A 21,650-nucleotide genomic window follows, 5' to 3' on the forward strand; every position below is an offset into this window, starting at 1 on the left:
AAAATCTCAAAATACAAACGCACCCTTAATTTCCAAAAGTATACAAAAACAAAGGCTAAAAATATTTATTATAGATGTGAAAAAATCAAAGACTGGCGGCGAGTCAAAAGTGTCAGGCCATGGCAATAATATTTGAGGAATCAATCTCATAAGAGTATCTATAAATACATCATTCTCAAAAACTAGATTGAAAAATTGATATTACCAAAAGTGAAGACAGAATTATGTTTTGACAAATGTGGTATATAAAAACAAAATGAAAGAAAAAGAAGGTAAACAGCTGAAGCGGGGTTTGGTGAAGGTTGTGTGGTGAATAGGCATAGCACAGCAATGTTGTGATAGTATTTACATGAACAGACAGTGAAATTCATAGAATGGTATTACACGTGGCGAAGGATGAAGTGGTTTTAGGATGAGTAAAAGAAAAAGTAAAAAGAAAAGCGTGAAGTATTGAAGAATGAGTAGTGATACTAGAAAATGTCGAGAATCTCGAGGATGGAACGATTGCAGAGGGGACAAGACCCTCGATTAAGCCAGAGTTCCCTGGAACACACCCTGCAAAAAGTGTGACCACATGGGATGAACGCCGCGCCTTTCTTCCTCCCCATGCACACGCAGCACACTGAATCATTCCCCACAACACCACCCTTCTCCTCCTCTTTTTCCTTCTCCACCGCCGCCGACTCCCCTCCTTCGCTCTCCTCCAGCAGCCTCATCAGCGACACCCTCCACGGCGTCCCCGGTGCCCTCGCTGCCGCCGCATCCTCCTGCGGCCCCCGGATTTGCCGCTCAGCCGCAAGCGCCGCCGCCAGGTTCATACCGGACCCCGTCGCAGCAGGATCCACGCATTCCGGACCCGACCCTCGACTCGGATCCGTTTCCTGCTGGTTCGCTTGCTGCTGCTGCTGCTGTTCCCCGTGGGTGAAAGTTAACGCGTCAGAACGGAAGCCCCATGTGGCCCCACAACAGCCAATGCCTATGAATCCGAAGCGTTCCTTGAAAGTCCTCCTCCTTGGAGCCCCAGCATCTACACCGTCCATCTGATCCCTCAACAACCCCAGAATGGTCCTGGGCTCCCTGTGTAGCGATTCCTGCAAGACGACACTGAGTTGACTCATAGCTTGCAGAGTGAGGACAGAAGAGTTAGAAAGACGAGGAATAATAGTAATATTACATTGAAGAAGAGAGGTTAGGGCGCAGATATCTCGTGAATTGGAGAGAGCCAAAGAAACAGGGAAGAAGCAGAGAGAAAGAGTTGAATTGGGAATTGGAATAGTTGCGAAATGCAATGCGTGGTTTAATTAATAGTGTTGGTCGTTTGAAATGAAATGAAGTAAGCAAGGACAAAATAGAAGCAGCAAGAGAAGGAACGTGCTTCCCTTTACAGAGTGTGACCCTCCTTTATACTCTCCCAGTTTCACCAACGCAGTCACCGTGTCACGCAATAATTCCTTTTTTTTTTTTCTTTATTTTCAATTTTTCGCAAGACACTTCACTTTCTTAGACTATGCTTATCATACCAATTTCTTTTTAATGCTATATAATACAAAGTTGTTTTACTTATTTTTATATAACACGTTACAATTTTGTATCATATCATATCAATAATCTTATTTACCTTTATATTTTTTTAGTTTGTTTTTCAAGTTATAATATAGTGTGTATACTACTTCTAAATTTATTTCAACACGCGTCACTGATCCGTTGGCCGAACTTGCTCTTAAAGTCAAAAGCCATTGAAGCCGGCACTATAATTGAATATTACCCGTCTTTTTTTATACTAGTCTTTAACTAAGATTAAAGTTTCCTCTAAAAATCATGTGACAAGAATGGACATTAAAAAGCTACTATTAATTGTTGAAGTAAAACTTTAATTCCAATTAAAAATTATACTACATATAAAAAAACAATATAAAGTTTATTACGGAACTTTAGTCTTTTAATTTTCAAAATTAATTAATATTTATCCGTAAATTACTTTTTGAAACCTACTAACTGAACACCCTGAATTTCAACTAAAGTTAAATAATTTCTAAATGTCTTAAGCTAATTACCCGTATCTTAAATTAATCATGAACCCATGATAAATTTGGATGAAAATAATAACTTAAAGAACAAGAAAGTCTAAGAAATAAGTTTGCTTAATTAAAAAAATATTTTAATTGCTTGATAAAGTTTTGTTAAACTAGCGTCACACGCAATACAAATTAATGAACCCAACTTAATTAGGCCTATAATTAATATACGTATAGAGTTTTTTTAATGCTAGATTCATCAAAACATTGTAATGTTCTTAACGATTACTACATAGTTTAGAGAAGCGAAATATAACTGAAATTGTTTATTCCTATCCAATATCGGGGATCCTTAACTGCACCAAATGTCACCTAAACCAACATTAGGTTTGAAGATGCTGTAACGCCTGCTCAACCTCATTATTTAGTTGCACCAATGTTACAACTTAAGCTATAAAATATGCCCTACATGCATTTAAAAATCAAAATAATCCATCCATCTCTCTCAATTAAGTATAGTTTATCCCAATAAACTACATACTTTACTTTACACTATTTAAAGAATATTAAATAAGATAGTTAAAAAAAGTGTTTAATTGAGATTAAATTTTAATTTTTTTATAAAATATCTTGTGTAAATTATTATTAAAATGAACAAAATAAAGTTTATATTTTATAAATATTTTGATCATAAATACAAATTTAAAATTTGTGATTAAATTTTATTAGGTTACTAACATGTTAGTTTATGCATTGCATTCAATAAATGCTTAATTCATATAATTAAAAACTAAAAATAAATCTTTAACAAATATAATTCAATAAATTATTATGAATACTGTTTTGTACAATAATATTCACAATCTCAAATCTATAACAATCTCAAATCATCTATAACATGTAGTTGATGTTGATATGACAAAATATTTATAACGTATAAAATATAATGAGTAATAATATTTCACAAATCAACAAAATTTTTATAAATATTTAATTAATTGTAATAAAAACGTAGATTAATCACTATATTATTGGTAACAGAATCTTACAAATTTATATATTAAATTAAATTAATATTTTTCCAATTTATTAATATGGAATCAAATTAATTTTCTTTTTTAATTATTAAATTAGTACTTAAATTGTTTTAATCAAAGTAATAAGTAAAATAAGATGCTTTATAAATTATTATCAAAATAATATTTCATTTAATTAAAATAATTCTTAATATTTTAAAATATAAACACATTCATTCGATACAATTATATATCAAATGTAAGTCGGACTATCCTTATAATAACATAAGGGACTCCATGAAAATAAATTTTATTAATGACCAAAGTGATATGAATGCTTCAAATATGACTATTTTTTTACAAAATTTAACCAAAGGGTCATCCTTAACTGTTATCATGAAGATAGTAAAATATAAAATGAAATTTAGAAAGCGGGACAATTATCCTTATGGAATAAAGGAAAATTTTCAATTTATTGTGGAGGTAGGAAAAAATTTACCTAACCCCACAGTGGGCGCCAAATGTTCTAAACAAGGGTATTGACGATCTCAAACCTAAAACGTGTAGTTGATGTCAGTTAAATTTCGAGGGACTCTACCTGCAAAAAATCCTTTGACGCTCAAGTCAGTAAGAGTATAAAATATAATGAGTATAGTGTAAATATGAATTAAAAGTACTTCTTGTGTGTCTATTTGTCAGTTGTTTACTTTTCCTTGTATCTGGTCTTATAATTGACTTAATTAAGTAATAAAGACTGATTATTCAGGATCCTTTCATTTTCATTCATACAACATTAATATCTACCTATGACCTATTAATATACATTATCGAGCTCAACCCATGATGTTACACATAGTAAATAAATATTTCTGAATTTTGTAAATTATATTTTGATCTTTATAATAATGAATAATTCAAAATGTAAGTTAAATTCATTTTAAAGTGTTGAATTATGGTAGTATGAGATGACTGATAGAGATAACATATTGAGAATGTTTAACAAAAAAAATGTCAAAGAAGTTAGAGTCTCATTCTGTAAATTATGTATTCTAATTTATAATATAAAGAAAATTATAGTTTTATTCCTGACATCTAAATATTTAATAAATATTACATATATCGTCATACTACTTTCATAAAACTTCAACAAAAATATTATCAGAACATTAACTTGATTTTAGAAAAAATATATGTAAAAATAATTCTATCAACCCATCAAAGATAATAATATTTAAAAGCTTAGATAATTCTCAATTCATTTATTCCCATTCTGGGTTTTGTTGATAAATTTGTAATTTGGTGGGGAGGAATGAAAAGTTTAGGGATGATTTAGCTTGAACACTATTTTTTATTTTCTCTGTATTCTTTCTAATTAAAAGTATCCTTTTATTTTAAAAGTTTGTGGAAAAAATAGTAAATTAAGATGCAATTGGATGTGGAAGACTTAATCTGTTGAGCCACTTAACCATAAAATAACTAATCATACAGAAAGCTTTATGCATCAGCAGTTTTGAAGATAGGATGAAGTATGAATAACAGAATAAGGTGACTTGAAAAAGAAAACATGCAAGTGAAGAGAGAAGAAAATTTAACAAAGAGAGGTGTGGTTTGGTATTGTGGGACTAGTACCTTCAGGTCAGAGCAATTATTGTCTGAAGATTCTGATCAGAATTCAGAGACCAAAATTAAAGTAGCCATGTTGTGGTCATCATCATCATAATCATCCACCGTGATTAAAGCAATATTTAATTTCTTAAAATTTAGAATAAAAACTATTGGAGAAGATTAAGGTGTTTGAAAATTGATTTAAATAATAGAATGATTGTTAATTTGAATGATGATAAGATTGTATATTCCTGATGCAATTTTAATCAATGATTGGTGTTGGTCAGTAAGTAAATGGAGTCCAACCAATCACGCCATCCTTTGACTCTTCAGAAACAAATCTTCTGCCTCCAAGCATCTAAGGACAGTAATAATATTGTTTTTCAGTATTTTAATATTAGTATACCATTGAGATTATATATATGTTTACCTTTTATCGAAAAAAAGTAAGACGTCTACTTAAAAGGTAATGTAAAAATAAAATTGCTAGTTAAATTATAATTTTATAGATTTAATCAATAATTCTGAATAGCACATAAGTGGTGACTTTCATAGCTATGGTGCTATAGAGCAGTATATGTTATATTAGGATAATTTTGATGAAAGGGGTGACAAAGTTTTGATAACCATTGTGAAAAGTGTTAGTAATTGATATACTGACGTGATCATTGTTGTTGTAATATAATCATTATGCTGAAGACAATATATATAAAAGTGATAATAATAATAATAATAATAATAATAATAATAATAATAATAATAATAATAATAATAATAATAATAATTTATAATATTTTTCTTGATTGACCAAAAATAAATTCACAAACACATCAAATTTTAAGTTATTTTTGTTTGGGTATTGTTTGAACGAAAATAAATTTGAGAATATGATAATTTTTTTTCTTCCTCATTCAAATTCCAACCATCATTGTTCATCAATATTTATATTTTAATATTTATATTTTAATGATTCATTTTAGAGTTAAAACATATTAAAAAAATTTACATCAAATTAACATTTAACTTACTAAATCTCAAAAGTCCTACTATCACATCCAAATAAAATATATTTAGATAAATAAGAAAACTTAAAACTAATTTAAAGAAAAAAAAGTAAACTTACTATAATCAAAATTTGATGAAATAGTTTTATTCTACTCACTATCATAAGTTCAAGGTAACATGCGATTGAAAATAGTTTGATAGATGATATTAGAAATATAGAGAGAAAATAGAGATTTTTTTTTTCCAAAGAGATGATGTTTTTAATAAAATAAAACCTGAATAACTTAATTTTTTATTTATATACATATTTCACTTTAATAATTAAATAATTAAATAATTAAATAATTAAATATTATTTTAATTATATTATTTTTACTTTAAAGCTATTTTATATGTTATTATAATTTAAAGATATATTATTCAAAATATATTTGTGTATCTCTCTGAGTTTTATTTTTCATTTGATAACTTCGTCTAAGGTAGAGATAGGATTTGTGAAAAATTATATTATGTGTCTATATTTATAAGAATATTTTTATTTTTAATAAGTCTCCTTTGTATATGAATGGTATATTAATTTTTTTTCTAAAATGCGCATATTTTTAATAAACAAAATTAATAAAGATTTTAAATGAATGACATTAAATTCCATTTATATCAAAACTTCACTTAAGTAGTCTGGATACGGATAAATTTAAAATCGCAATTAAATTACCGAGGAATTTATTGTTTTAATTAAGTTAATTATTTTTCCGAAACAAATGAATTAGTTAGAAGAATCTTATAAATAAAAATGAAAATATTTTTAATGTTTTAAATATTTTTTTCTTTTTTAATAATATTTTTTTAAAAATATAACATAAAGTGTTAAAAAATCTTAAAAATAATGGTCTTAGCCTTCTTTATTGATTATAAATGTATGGATGCTAAAGCAGAAAGACGTGCATAAGATAGTGTGTGAATAAGGGGAAATAAATGCAAAATAAAATAGAAACGAGAACGTGACAAAATGTCGAAACTCTGAAGAGAAACAAAAACCTCTCTTTAAGCTGGAGAAGCAACAAAAAAAGGGAGATTCTAGAGTCGTGACGATGCCATTTAAGTATCATTTTTTATATTCACACATGATCAGAAAACGATAGCTTAACGAGTGGCTCACTTTCAATTTTCTCTTGGCAAATTCAAAGCCTCAAAGCAAGTGCCTAACCCAAATGGGCCCTGGCCCATTTGACATGACCGCTAAAACCTGCTACGGTATCACACGTCTCTTATATCTCATCGTCCTTCTCTAAACTTACAACAAAATTAAATAATTATATCATATACTTCATCTATACTGCACAAGATAATTAATGAAAATATTAATGTATTTGAAGAATTTTTTTATAATACAAGTATCGTTTCACTCTCACTCACTCACTCGATCATATCCCCTTTAATTTAATTTTATAAATAAACAAATTTAATATTTAATACAGTATTTTCATTTTTTGCAATTTATCCGTAAAAGCATGTTAAAGCTGTATTAAATCTATAGGGATAGTAATTTCAATATAATTTCAGTTATTTGGAATGAAGGAGTTCACATCTTTAGCTGTTTTATTTCATTTGTTTTTTACTACAGATATTTTTCAATTAATAACTACAGGCTAACTCCTTTTTGTACCAATTAGGGAGAATATAACATGTCTAATATAATTAACATATTCAGGAGATTTTATTATTATCAACTATTATTATCAACTATTTCAGGTTATTTTAACTTTTAAGTAAGAGTGATAAACAAATATGTATTTTATATATTAATATTTTAAAGACGAAAAAAAAATTAAATCTTACTTTGTAAAATTATAAAAGCATTTTTTAAAAAAATTGCAAAGAGTAACGATGCTGTAAAAAAAACTTATGTAACAAATATATTAAAACTGTATAATTTTAGGTCCTACATAATTAATTTGTTTATAGTTAATTTGTTTTTCTCATTTTATATCTTTATTTATAAATGCTTAATCTTCATAACAATGTATCCCTCTGAATTTATTATTTTGACCTTTATGATTAAATTAAACTTTAATATTTTTGATAAAATAGCAACATTTTAAATGAATTTTATGTACAATATAAATTACTGTTATTAATCTAACTATAATCTATAAATTTAAAAATATTCATTTAGTATAAAATTGAATGACTAAAGTTCTTCGTATTAAAAATATTTATAATGTATTTAAATGGGGACACGATATTATATTTGTTGGATTGCGTATTATTTTGAAAAATATTATGCTGCATTTTATTAAAATATTTTATTTATTTTTCTTTAATATAAAAGTTTTATAAGACATTATTTAATAATGTGATCTTTATAATTTAATTTAAAAATATTTATTATTTTGAAATATTTATCTAAAATAAAAACTAATTTGAATATAAAAAAGTAATTTGTAACATAATAATAAGTTGAAGGACAATAATGTCTTCTGGAGAAGAAAATCTTTTCATTTTACAGCTTTGTCAACCTTAGAACAATCAATTCTGAAGTCTCACTTGTCCTTATAAATCCCACCGCTTGGCTTTTCTGCTCTATTGTGTTCTCTTTTCTCAACAATGGCGTCTCTATCGCACCTCAACAAAGTCCTATGCGTTCCCCTTCTCAACTCTTCAGCTTCTGTTTCGCCACCACGCTCGCTTGGGATTTGGACCAAGCCCGTCGGAAGGCCGAGGATGGCCGCCGAATTCGCGACTTCAGCGTGGCGTGTCCGAGCGGTGACGAGCGATGACGAATGGGGCACGGAGAAGGAGGAGGTGTATGGCGGTGGCGTAGCGGTGGAGGAGAAAGTGGCTGAGCCGGAGACAGAGAGGCTGAAGAAGGCTTTGGTGGGTTCTTTCTACGGCACGAATCGTGGACTGAAGGCAACGAGCGAAACGAGAGCGGAGATCGTGGAACTGATCACTCAGCTTGAGGCCAAGAACCCTACCCCTGCTCCAACAGACGCCTTGACTCTCCTCAACGGAAAATGGATTCTTGCGTAAGCCATCTTCTTTAACCAATTGCGCTAAACCCTAACCCAACTTCATATATAATATATAGACCCATGCAAAAGCCTTAAGCCTTCTTAATACATCTTTTTATTTTTTTCATTTCATAATTACCTTGGGATTGAATGCAACGGACTGGGTTTTCGTTACCTACTCCGGTTTTTTAGTCTAATTTTGTCTTCCCAATCTGTGTGTCCCGCCTTTTGTTCAATTGGATATTTTGTTGTCACAATATATTTTAAGGCTTTTATTCTTTTATATGGCTGAAAACACCTTCATTTATCTTATTGAATGCTCTTACAAATCGAAGTTAATATATCTGTTGTGTCGCTTGCTATCAATCTTCCACTAGCAACATGTTTTATGTTCCTAATAATATAATAATTTTTATGTCTATGTCCCTGCAAATTATGGTAATTCTCTGTTTTTCTAATGATTTCTGCCTTTTAGTCCATGTTTTAAGTGAGAGGTTTGTTGTTTTTAGTGTTTGCTGTCATGGTGGGTGCTAAAACAAGTGATGAAAAATACTGTAGGAATAAAAAATAATTGTAAGGGACGAAAAATATATTTGAAGTTTTTTAGTTTTCTTTTGTGGGTTGTGTTCTTTCCCGAATGTGTGTAGATGGAAGGTAGTGATTGTGAACTCTGAACTGGAACTTACCAACTCATGGGTGGACTTGTGTTTTCGCAGGTATACATCCTTTGCAGGTTTATTTCCGCTGTTGTCTAGTGGAACACTTCCATTGGTCAAGGTAGAGGAAATATCCCAGACTATTGACTCGGAAAATTTCACTGTCCAAAACTCTGTTCAGTTCGCTGGTCCTCTGGCCTCCACCTCAATCATTACAAATGCCAAATTCGATGTCCGAAGTCCAAAACGTGTTCAGGTTTGTGTAGTAAATTGAATCTTGACACTCATGGTTTACTTTAGTATCTTGATTTTGATGATCTTTTCTTGCATTGTACTAGTTTAACATGTTGATTTAGCTTCACAAGTGACGTTTTTCTCATGTTGCATATTGTTTAGATCAAGTTTGAGGAAGGCATCATTGGCACACCTCAGCTTACAGACTCGTTAGAGATACCAGAAAATGTGGAGTTTCTGGGTCAAAAGATTGATCTTACACCTTTCAAAGGCATCTTCACCTCTATTCAAGACACAGCCTCATCGGTCGTGAAAACAATCTCAAGCCGGCCTCCCTTGAAGATCCCAATTTCCAACAGCAATGCTCAGTCCTGGTTACTCACTACATACCTTGACCAAGAATTGCGTATCTCAAGGGGTGATGGTGGCAGTGTGTTTGTTCTCATCAAAGAAGGAAGCTCTCTTCTAACAACTTAAACAGAACAAACTACTTTATTTCGGAGTCAATATCCAGTTTATGTTTATAAATAAGTAAAGGGTCTGAACTATATATATGTATACAATGATTCTGAAGATACATGTGTAGAACAGAGTTAATGCCGTGATGTGAACTATTGTTTGTTAATGGTAATAAACTTTCTGCTTAACCCATTTCTTGTGCTACGGACTCTTCTTTAGTTCCATCACCCTCCTATCCCCTCTTTTCCGGCGGTTTCATCATTCACCTCCTCTTTTACAGCTCCGCTATTCAATACCGTGTACTCTTCCCTCTTCCCTCTTCCCTCTTCCCTCTTCCTTGCGCTTGTGATTGAAACTTTATTCTTCCTTTTTGCTACCATCTACTTACATTACATCCCTCTATTCATGTTCTTCACCTTTCTCAACCCTCCCATTATCATAAAAAACAGTAATAGTAAATTAACTACATGGTCCTTCAGACTTCAAATACAGTTGTAGGTCGTGTCAGAAAAAAAAAATTAAATCAAGCCTATCAGACTGAAGACTGGCCAGTTTTTTAACACAAAGGAAATTTTTCTATGGAACTTGCAAGCTGAAAGTTAAATTGTGTGCTTATTGCTGGAATTTTTACTTTAAAAGTTAAATTGTGTGCTTATTGCTGGAATTTTGATGGTGTAATTTGCTTTGTTATTATGATGTGAGTAATTTCTTTTTATTATGTATATAGATAAGTCCTAGTGGTAGGGACTGATTTTATTCAGAAAAATCGTTTCGAACTTCGAACTAGCATGAATTCATATCTATGACATACTCGTCTCGAGACGGACGATGGACGATTTTGATTATTATTTTAAAGTCATGGAGACGGACATTTTGATTATTATTTTAAAGTCATGGAGCACCATCATGACTTTGTTAAACTTAGAAATTCATCGAAGATTTTTTGTTTATCAATTTCTTTTGGTTTGGTTTAAGACTATGTGTTTGTCGACTGTGAACAATTCTCAAATTAATAGCCACAATTTAGTTTGAGATGAGACTTGGGTTATTTGCATGTTAACAAAGTGGTGAAGGTGTTATCATTTATTGGTTCAGGGTATCATTTTTGCATAATTTATTTCATGTTATTTACAATTCGATAAGTTACATTTTTTAAACTTATCATTCCACACCTTAATTTTTTACAATTTTACATTCATAAATTCCTTAAATTTGTTTTATCACATTTTTTTAAAAATTTACATACATTGTTTGTAATTAATATCTTTCAAATTAAGTAATTTTGCTTAACCTTCCTTAGCTTTAGACAAATACTTCAAAAAAATTTACTAATTAATACTATTCTTTTTCTTAATTTTAAATTTCTTGTAAAGGAAACAGAGATAAAATTGTTAAATTTTATTTGTATATTTTTAATATGACAACGAAATTCTTTTATTCCTAAATATAAAATTTAATTCTTATAATAATAGATTAAATATTAAAATTGGGTTAAACTGATTGAATCTCAAATTTGTTTTTATATAAGTTCAAAACTATATAATATTTCTAATATAAATAAAACAACGTATTTGTTTTTTATTTTGGCTAAAATGTATTGGTTTATATTCTGACGAAAAACACATTTACTAAAATGTGAATGTGAAGGCATTGTTGTATGCATCTTGTTATTTTGTTATTGGTTAGTTTATTTTTAATACATTTATATTTTTTTATGCACTTCCATAGTTATGGAAAAAGTTTAAATTATTTTTAGATTGAAAAAAGTTTAAATTACTTATAAGTTGAAAATATTTAAGATTATATAATTCAAAATTTATTCTAGATTATTCAATTAAGAATACATAATCCAAAAACATATTATAGATCTAAATTATATTTTGAGATTCAACAGTGTGTTCTAAATTATATAATTTGAGAACATGCGGATTGTAGATCTAAAACATGTTTCTAGTAATATAATTCAAAAATCACTATGGGTAAATTTTGAATGTATTTTGGATTCAAAAATCTATTTTATATTATTTAATTCATAATATATTTTAAAATCTAAAACATGACATTTTAAACTTTTCCAACATCTCACGAAGGTACAAGAAGAAAACACAGGGTGCAAAACGTAATTATCATTCTGTTGAAATGTCAACTCAAATTCTTTTCTGGGCCAACCTGCTTTTGAAGACTATTGCATTATGCACCTCCGCGGTTTGAAGCTACACTACACTGCCATAGGGTGGTGAAATGTCAAAAAATTCCCAATTCAGATTTATAAAACAATTCTATTTTGAAATGGGTATCCGAAAAAGTTTTGAATCATAATCTATAACCTATTTTGAAGTTTTGTGTATATTTGAGAATACACCATTCTGAAATGTATTTTCAGATTTGAAAATGCATTCGATAATGTGTATTTCGGAATATATTAATACATTTCTATAATGTATCAAAATAATAAATTAAATTTTATACTTTTTATTTTCTAATTAATTAGTTTTTAAATTATTATTTTCTAAATAATTAATTTTTAAACAATATTGGATTTTAAATAATTATCTGAATATAATTAGATTTTAATTTTTTTTAATTTTTTTTTCAATATATTTACCTCTTAAAAAAATATTTTTTAAATACATATTTTTCTACAATTTTATTCAAAATGTATTTTAAGATAATATTTTTTATTTAAAAAAAAAATTAAATCAAAATTAAATTCAAAACTGTTATAATAAATTATATTATTTAAATAATTATTTAAAAAATATAATATTTAGATTAATATATGTCACGTTACTAAATAAATAAATATTTTAAATATGTTAAGAAGTGGATTTTAAGACTACAAATTTATAGGTAATCCAGATAATACAATAGACTTCTAAATTATTGTAATATTATATTAAGAATGAAATTTAAGTTTAATCCAACCTTATAAAATTAACTTATAAAATATGATTTACATTTTTTATATAATATAAATTTTTTTTATCTTTAATTAATAATTAATAGTTGGCGTGAAATATGTAACATATCAATATGTAAAAAAAATAACTTGAATAAATTTTTTTTTAAAAATTGTGTATGCTTTAAACTTTGAATTCAATGTTTTAGTTTATATAATATTTATAAGTAGTTTAATAATAGTGGTTTGCTCAATCAAACAAACTCTTATAGATATTAAATGAGGTTTTTATCACTAATTCATTAAAGAAACAACTTGCTTTTGCTTTGAGTTTTTCTCAAAGTCCTTAGTTGTTGAGAACGATGAAACCCTTACCCAGGAGCATACAAGAGTTTTCACTCAGTTTCCAAGAGTGAAAGGACACCAGTATTTAAAAAGTTAATGCTCGGTTTTTAATTGTGTAAAACTCCTCTTACTATTAGTATTTACAAGAATGAAGGTTTTGGAGTAAAATAAAATGGACGAAGGAAACAAACTTTGAAAGAATAAGTATTACAACTCAGAAAATTGGTTAGTAATTGAAGTTGGAAAATTGTAATCTATAAGGAAAAGAAAAAGGGGTGGAAATATGTCACTTCAGCAGAGCAGTTGTATGTTATTTGTACGCATATATATACTCAGGTCATGGCCACATTCATGATAATGTTGGCTTGTGTACCAGAAATGATTTTTAGAGTTAATTGTAACGACTATCTGGCATCTATCTCTGCATCAGAAATAATCTTTTGGATTTAATTTCTATCAACTATACTATCGGCTACGCAAAGTTTATGAATAAATATTGATGAAAGTAACCAAAATTAGGAACAAGTAGGTCCAAAGATTTATAGCAAATAGCAGTTCTACACTCCACTTATTACTGTAGAAGTTATTGGTCAGTTTCAGCACCCCATCTTCAAACTTCTACATTGAAATATCAAATCAAATTAATTGAGTACAGGGAGGAGGTTGCAAACAAGATTAACTATTTATTTCAGTTGTTTATTCTGTTATGACTGTACCTTTGCTCTTTTTTTAGTCCATGATTCTAAGTTACGTGTGTGGAAATATGAACATCTCCACTTTACAATTAAAATTAATTTATAAAATGAAAGTGAGGATAATTCCACTTTACAATACAAGTTGGTTTAAATTGATTTTATAGAAACAAATATGATTTAAATTTATTTTTTAGTATACATTAGATATTATCTTAATAATATTTGTTAAATCTAATTGAACAACCCATTAATACAAGATGTAATTTTGATTGTCCAGTACATCTGAGGTGAGTGTCGGACAGTTTTCAGGTCTGGCAGCACCCTGGTCGGGTTGTGAAGGCTATGACTTGGTCTGGGTCGTTATATCTGGATGAGTTAGTTCAATTTTTAAATTTCTTTCATATTTGGTTGGTGGAGTCAGAAAAACCTCTTTGTGCCTTCTCTTATTTAGTAAAATGTTACTTTCACATTAGTTGATATAATATAATTTCAAAATTAATCTATTTTTTTTTTCATTTATTTTAATGCTTGGTGTCGATTAAGGATTGGTGGAAAACTGTGATTTAGTGGAGATAGAAGGTCATGGATGGCCGCATCCGTAACCACTTAGACAATTAACTGTAGCTTCTATAATCAAGAGATAATGTTCTGTATTTAATCCTGGTTTTAGATTTTTGGGTTTAAAGATTTAGAAATTAAAACATTATAATCACTATAAGAAAGTAATTTATTTTGAGACGACAAATATTTATAAACTAATCTACCAACCGTTTTATAAAGTGAAAATTACCCGTCTTCAAATGATATTCTACTGTCATTGACTAAGTTTTTTAATTAACTATTAATTCAGTCTGTAAAGTTAGACAAGTAATTTTTAATATAGGTTTTAATTTATTCTCTAATTATTTTACTTACTAATTCTTTCAAGCAATGGATAATTAATTTATATATATATATTTTATTACACCGTATTTTTTTTTATCGAGGATGAGTTCTCCTTTTTTAAAATGTATGTTGTTCTAGATAAGAGTATTTACAATCTTAAACTTAAAACATTTAGTTGAGGTCGGTTAAGCTTTGAGATGGTCATCGAATCATATCTTTGTAAGCTTCGTGAATTGACTTCAAGGAAATGAAGGGACTCTACCGGTAAATGATACTTCCACGCTCAAGTCAGTAAAAACATAATTAGTGTATATAGTGTAAAATATTAGTTGAAAGTACTCACAGTGTATTGTTGTTCTGAGTTATTCCCCCTGTCTGAGCTCTTGTTGTATCCTATCTGTTGTATGAATCGTTCTTTATCAGATCATATTCTTTTCCTTATATAGGATAGTGTTCTCCCCCCTTTTCCTTGTATTTGGTATTGTTTTGAGTTATATTCCCAAATTAATTACAATCCTGCATACACATGTCAATCTCCATAATTAACGTCTTCCCTCTTTATAAGAAATAAATGAGATATTTTTCATTAACTTCAGATATCGACATTAAGATCATTTCACCACATGATCGAGCTCGGTTCATGGTCTCATAACTCCCTAGCCTCATCATAAGCCAATGAGACTAATAAGTTCGTAACCATTAAATTCATAGATCGGTATCAAATAAGCTATTATGGTATTCAGTATATGACCTCACAACCTCCAACCTCATACATAAGTCAATGAGACTAATAAGTTTATAATTATTTTGACGATTTTCATCCATAAACTATGATATATTATGAGTCCTTTTATTTAAATATTGGTATTACCCGTATAATCACAGTATTTTCATCAACTATGTTAGTATAACGTCATTGTTATCATGTAAATACAGTGTTATTTCATGAATAGAAAAAATTGATAAAAGTGGCGGAAAGGGTAAGGTTAGACTCACACTCATAATTTTGGTTCAAGTAAATGTGGTAGAAGAGAAGGACACATGAGACTGACTGAGATTTGCTTTTGAAGGATCTGGTACACATCAGTTGCAGAGGCAGAGCTAAATAATAAAGATACATTTCGGAACCTGGATTAAGAGATCACAGAAAGAAACTACAGATTTTTTATTTCGAAAGAGGGTTAATTTTTCATAAATATTATTGAAATGGGTTGAATTTAAAAAAAAAATACTTATATAAAAAAGTGATTCTAGTATGACACTTTTAGTTTTATAAAAAAAAAGTGTCGAAGATGAAATCGTTTTAGGCACACAACCAAAACTAAAAAGTTGAAGGCTGAGAATTGTTGACGAAGGATATATGTATTGTGATAATACACAATAACAATAATTCTTTGGAACGAAGGAACAATATTATGTTCATAACTAATTAGTTGGTGCTCATTTATTATACATCATCCCCAAATTAGAATTATATATATATATATATATATATATATATATATATATATATATACTTATTATACATCCTTTCAAAATGTAACACTACTTTACTTCAGTTGTTTTTAAATTAAATAGAAGTGTAAACTTTTTATACAAAATTTGTAGGTATTATTTTATTATTTATATTAAAACCAATACATACGATTTTATATGAAAATATTATTTTTGAAATTTAAAAATTGTTATGTATATAATTATTAAAAAAATAAGATGAATAGATAATTTTATAAAAATTATAATAAAAATAATATATTTTAAAAATATATAAATTATTATAAAAATTGTTATTAGGAATGACTAAAAAATTAGGTTATTAGTTTTACGTAGTTATATATTTATATTTGTTTGATTATTTTGTGTAATAATGTGGAAAAATAAAACTATAAGTTGATAGTGTAAAATAAAAAGATAGACAAATTAATATATATTTTTTTGTTATTTGTTGAGTTATTTTAAGAAATTTTCAATGTTTGTTTTATTGATTTTCAATTCTGTCTTATTAATTTTAATTTGGTATTTGTGAAAAATTACCATTCTTTAAAAAAACGAAACAACTACCATCTCGAATTGGAGAAATACAATGTGTCTGACAGTTTTATCTAACCTAATAGATGAGGTTAAAAATAATGTTATATAATTTCATAGAAGTTACTTCGTATATAATTTCTTGAAAAGGTCCCTCAAAGAGTGAAGAGAGTATATTAATTGTCATTGGCCTCGATTCTTAGGTCTAAGGACAGTATCGCTAGGGTCAATCACTGCATTCGAGATGTTGTCTGCTTTAGAGATTGGTACTCCGTCACAGTTTTATTCTTAAAAGACGTCTCGGTGAGTTGAGTGAGGAGGGAATATATAAACTACCTCTGACCTCGACTCTTGAGTGACATGAAACTATATTAACATATAACAACATTATATAAATCCTCTATCATGTTCTCTCATATTATCTATTTTAACTATTAGGTCAGTATAGTATAGTGTTTAGATAATCGTTGTTTACATATGGAATCTTAATTTTATTGTTTTATTTTCTTGATAAACGCACGCTATATGCTTTATCGCAATGTGCTTGATGAATGTGAATACAAACATGTCCTTACAGATTTTGGGTGGAAGAAATTTAGACTTAAAATGTACATAGGATGATGACTTAAATGAACGTTTGAGTTTTAGTTTGAAGAATTTAAAAGTATTTTTATTCTCTGATTTTTCTTTCTTTCTTTTAGCTTATGCGTTGGAATTTATAATATTGAGCTAACTATAATTTGTTAAAATGTTATGTATATACTAACAAATACTATAAGCATTACATTTTTTTCAATAGAAAAAATACGTAAGAAAATTGCCTTTTATTAAGATTACTCATAAGTATGATTTATTAACATATTTCTTTTCTCTTATTTAACTTATAGTGGTTCTAAGGAATGGTTACGAAAAATTCTTTCTTAACTTATATGCATCCATCCATATTAATTATCCATCCATGTTAATTATGAAAAATCGATTTTAAACTTTTTAAGAAAATTTAAATAATCTTAAATGAAAGTAATTTTTTGAAAAAAATAATATGAGTTCCCACTCTCGCATTCTATATTTTCGTTTTAGCCACAACACGTTCATGTTTTTCCAACCACAATAATTGAGAAACCAGTTCCATAATTTGAATGTGTCTGAAAGAGTTGGTGAACATATTAGTCGTATTGGATGTTACTCAATACGAATATAACTTTTTTTAGCACCATATTTAGAAGGATTTGTTGAAATTAAATAAAAGTATAGAAATGTAGAAGGAAGGTTGGAATTGCAAAGAGAATTTCATTATCTTGTTTTGGTTTCCTAATTTAACTAGAATTCCAGTTAATATAAATAAGAATTATAGTATTTTATTACCATATAGACACACATATAAAACACATGTCAGTTAACGTTTTATTCATTTTTATCTTTTTATTCCTTCAATACCTAAAACTCTATAGTTCCGATAGTAACTTTGTGTGGATGGATAAATTACTTACGAAAATATATTCATGGTTTGCAGAAGTCGCATATCATATTAGTTTCTTATGTTAGTTGTTATCCATCCAAGGGTGTGTGGAAATGAATCTGAATGAAATAATTAATGAACTTGAAGGAAGAAATATATAACTACATTTATGACATCTTAAAAAGTTGGCTTGGTAGTAAGAAAGAAATGAATGGAAGGAAATATGGAACAAATAGTGGGTTTAAATTTTCTTCTAACACTACAAAGTCTTAAAAATTAAATCAATTAAAATTTACTTGAGTTCACTTTTTTTTTTACACAAAAACAAACATTAACTTTATATGTTACTTTAAATAATTTTTGATTAGGGATGTCAAAACAGATTGTGTAGGTTGAAAATAATAACTATTTTATATGACGGATCACGGGTTGGCGGAGTTAACCATCAGTTTTATTTTTTTAGATTTATTTATTTAGTTATAATGACTTATATATTTTTTTTGGAAAAATAAGAATCCAAAAATGAATAATAAAATTAAATTAAATTTTAATATTATAATGAAATAATATTTAATACTTAACAAAATAAAGTAAGTATTAACAATATTTCAATAAATCATAATGATGTATAAAAAATTAATGTAAATACAATTTTATATAAAACATTGACCATCACAATTTTTATTCTAAAAAGTATGTGATTCTTTTTAAAAGCACAAAAAAATATATAAAAAGACGAACAAACGGATTGAGAGATTGAGAGGTTCAAAAAGTTAATTTACATGACAAATCTAATTAGATACAAATTTAAAAACTATTTATCAATAATAAAAATTAATTTAAATATCAATAAATTTTTTAATTTTTAAAATAATATTTAATTTAATAAATACTAATTAATTATTCATTATATCTAAAATTAATTTATATTTAATGATTTTGCGAGAAGAAACGTTTCCTTTCCCATGTAAAATATGAAGTAGATATATTAATCTGACAATATAAAACTATTATATATTATTATTTAATTATAATTTACTATGTATGGCAAGTGTTAGCTTTTATAATAGTTATGTTAAAAATGATATAAATAGCAATTTCAAATTGATTGACTGTATAATTATTATGTTTTACTTTAACAAATTACAACTATTAAACTCTAAAATATATTATAAAAATTATTAAAAAGCCAAGTAGAATTTAAATATGACTGCGAGATTAGAAATTTAAGTAGAATGAATGGTAGCAGGGTGAAGAGTGGTTGGGACATCCTTTGGGTAACCTTTAGTTGAATAGATTTTTTTTTTATTTGTTTTTTTTTGAATTGGGGTAAAAATGAAAAAAAAAATTGAGATTGTTTAGATTCACATGGGAGAAAAAAATTATATTATCTAATTAATTTAACTATTAAAATATATTTAGTTAAACTTTAATAAAGATGAGTATGAATAAAAATTGAAAGATGATTAATTATAATTAATTATTTTTACAAAATAAAAATACTAAAATTTATTTAAAAAAAAAATAGTTTAAGTAATTTATTGTAAATAGTGTATATTTTTTTTACATACCAATTTTAAAAAAATAAAATATTATAAATTAATTAATTAATTTACTTACTATTATAATAATTTTATTTTAATTACTTATTATATAAATAAATAATTATTATATTTTATTTAGACGTTGTTCAATTACATTTTTCGTTTTATTTATGCTATAGGATAAAATTTTAATTATGTTTGTTTTAACATAATTGATTATGGGTAACTTCGTAAATCAACCCAAAAATTTATATGTATACATTTTTCTATTTTTTTTCTTGATTTATTTTCTTTTTATGTCTTTCTTTACTTCTTATATTTTCATTGTTGAAAATAATCAAAAGGTTGTTTGAATTGTAGGATGGAAAATCCAAAGTTGTAAAACATGAGTGAAAAATTTGCAATGGATTTAATAAGGGTAATAAAATAGTTAAAAAAAAATAAGTCAATATAAAAAAATAAAAAATAAAATTTTAAAATATAAAATTAGAATTTTAAAAAATAATAATAAAAATTTAATCTAAATAAAAATATATATTAAAAATTCTCTCTTGTATAAACTAAAAATTATTTTTGGTATATCTTTTAAAATATAAATATTTTTTACTAGAAAAAATAGTTAAAAGAAGAAAATGAATTATTTATTAGAAAATAATTATTAATATATAAATATTATTTATTAATTGATTATAATAATTTAAAAATAAAGAAAAACGAAATGTATAAATGGTGGCCAAGTAATAAATTACCTAGAGTACAAAAAAATATCTCACTTTCTTTGCATTTTACACAATTTTCTCACTCCAAACTTACTCTATTAATTCACTAAAATCACCTACAACAAATATCCAAAATTCTCATCAACAAACTTAAATCTTTCCTAAGTTGTGATATCAAACAGTAAATTTGTTATATGAAATACACAGTTAATGCGATTCCACAAGGTAGTTCTATGATCGCTCAATGTGAACCCACTTTCTTAAGTTAAGCTTAATTTAGAGGCAAATTCCCTTCCTAAAAAGGAAGCAAAAAGTTAATCAGATAATCCAATACCTCATGGTGGTATAAAATAATTAATGTATATACTAAAACTTCAAAGCTTCACAAGGAGATAACTTTTGTCACCTAAAAAAAATTCACGTTCACTAAAATATTAAAATATTTTTTAGTAATAAAAAGATTCCTAATTTGCAGTATATATAAATAGAAACAATTAACATGAAAGTTTTTTATAAAAAAAAAATAGAAACAATTATTACCTTACAAGTTGATTTTGTAAAAATAAATTAAATTTAAATTAGATAAAAAAATAATGAGCATATATGTTTCAATTATTTAAAAATAAATATTAACTTTTAAAATCCTTAATATAATAAGTATTTTCCAATAAATAAATACTTTCTACAAATTTTCCTAAATAAAAACATAACTTCTAGCATGGAAGAAGGAAAAAATATGCATAAAAAAGCGAAACCAGAATTTTTGTTTGTTAAATACATTGTTATATTTAGGTATGATCTCTTAATTCGATAAATATGGTGGCATATAACAGAAGTCACATCACTTAAAACGGAATACACAGTAGTAGGAAAAAAGGACTCGTTTGATCAGACAAAAATAGTAAAAAGATCAGAGCGAAAAATTTAAATATAAAAACAAAACTAAAATCTAATAAACTTAGAAAAACATAAAAAAATGTATCGTAAAAAGTATGAAATCCATGCAAATGAAGGGAAATAAATAGGGGTGCTGGTGACTACTTGGAGGCAGGAACATTATGATTACCGAAAC

General features: G+C 27.2%; 2 protein-coding genes across 3 annotated transcripts; one reads left to right on the forward strand and one right to left on the reverse strand.

The window, feature by feature from the left end:
- Positions 1–172: 172 nt before the first annotated feature.
- On the reverse strand, positions 173–1,563 carry LOC137832186 (uncharacterized). Of its 2 annotated transcripts, XM_068640219.2 has the most exons (2): positions 1,175–1,465; positions 173–1,091 (listed from the first exon to the last, which is right to left on the reverse strand). In XM_068640219.2, exon 2 carries the CDS (start codon positions 1,038–1,040, stop codon positions 471–473), a length of 570 nt encoding a protein of 189 aa, XP_068496320.1. In that variant the 5' UTR covers positions 1,041–1,091; positions 1,175–1,465; the 3' UTR covers positions 173–470. The 2 variants fall into 2 exon arrangements, with proteins under 2 accessions (XP_068496320.1, XP_068496319.1); XM_068640218.2 differs by having other exon boundaries at positions 173–1,563.
- Positions 1,564–8,083: 6,520 nt separating this feature from the next.
- LOC137832190 (plastid-lipid-associated protein, chloroplastic) lies at positions 8,084–10,196 on the forward strand. Its single transcript, XM_068640224.2, has 3 exons — positions 8,084–8,670; positions 9,372–9,567; positions 9,708–10,196. The coding sequence occupies exons 1-3, from the start codon at positions 8,249–8,251 to the stop codon at positions 10,020–10,022; spliced, it is 933 nt and encodes a 310-aa protein (XP_068496325.1). The 5' UTR covers positions 8,084–8,248; the 3' UTR covers positions 10,023–10,196.
- Positions 10,197–21,650: the final 11,454 nt, after the last annotated feature.

Source organism: Phaseolus vulgaris, chromosome 6 (genome assembly GCF_051622355.1).
Source record: "Phaseolus vulgaris cultivar YP4 chromosome 6, ASM5162235v1, whole genome shotgun sequence".
NCBI classification, from domain to species: domain Eukaryota; kingdom Viridiplantae; phylum Streptophyta; class Magnoliopsida; order Fabales; family Fabaceae; genus Phaseolus; species Phaseolus vulgaris.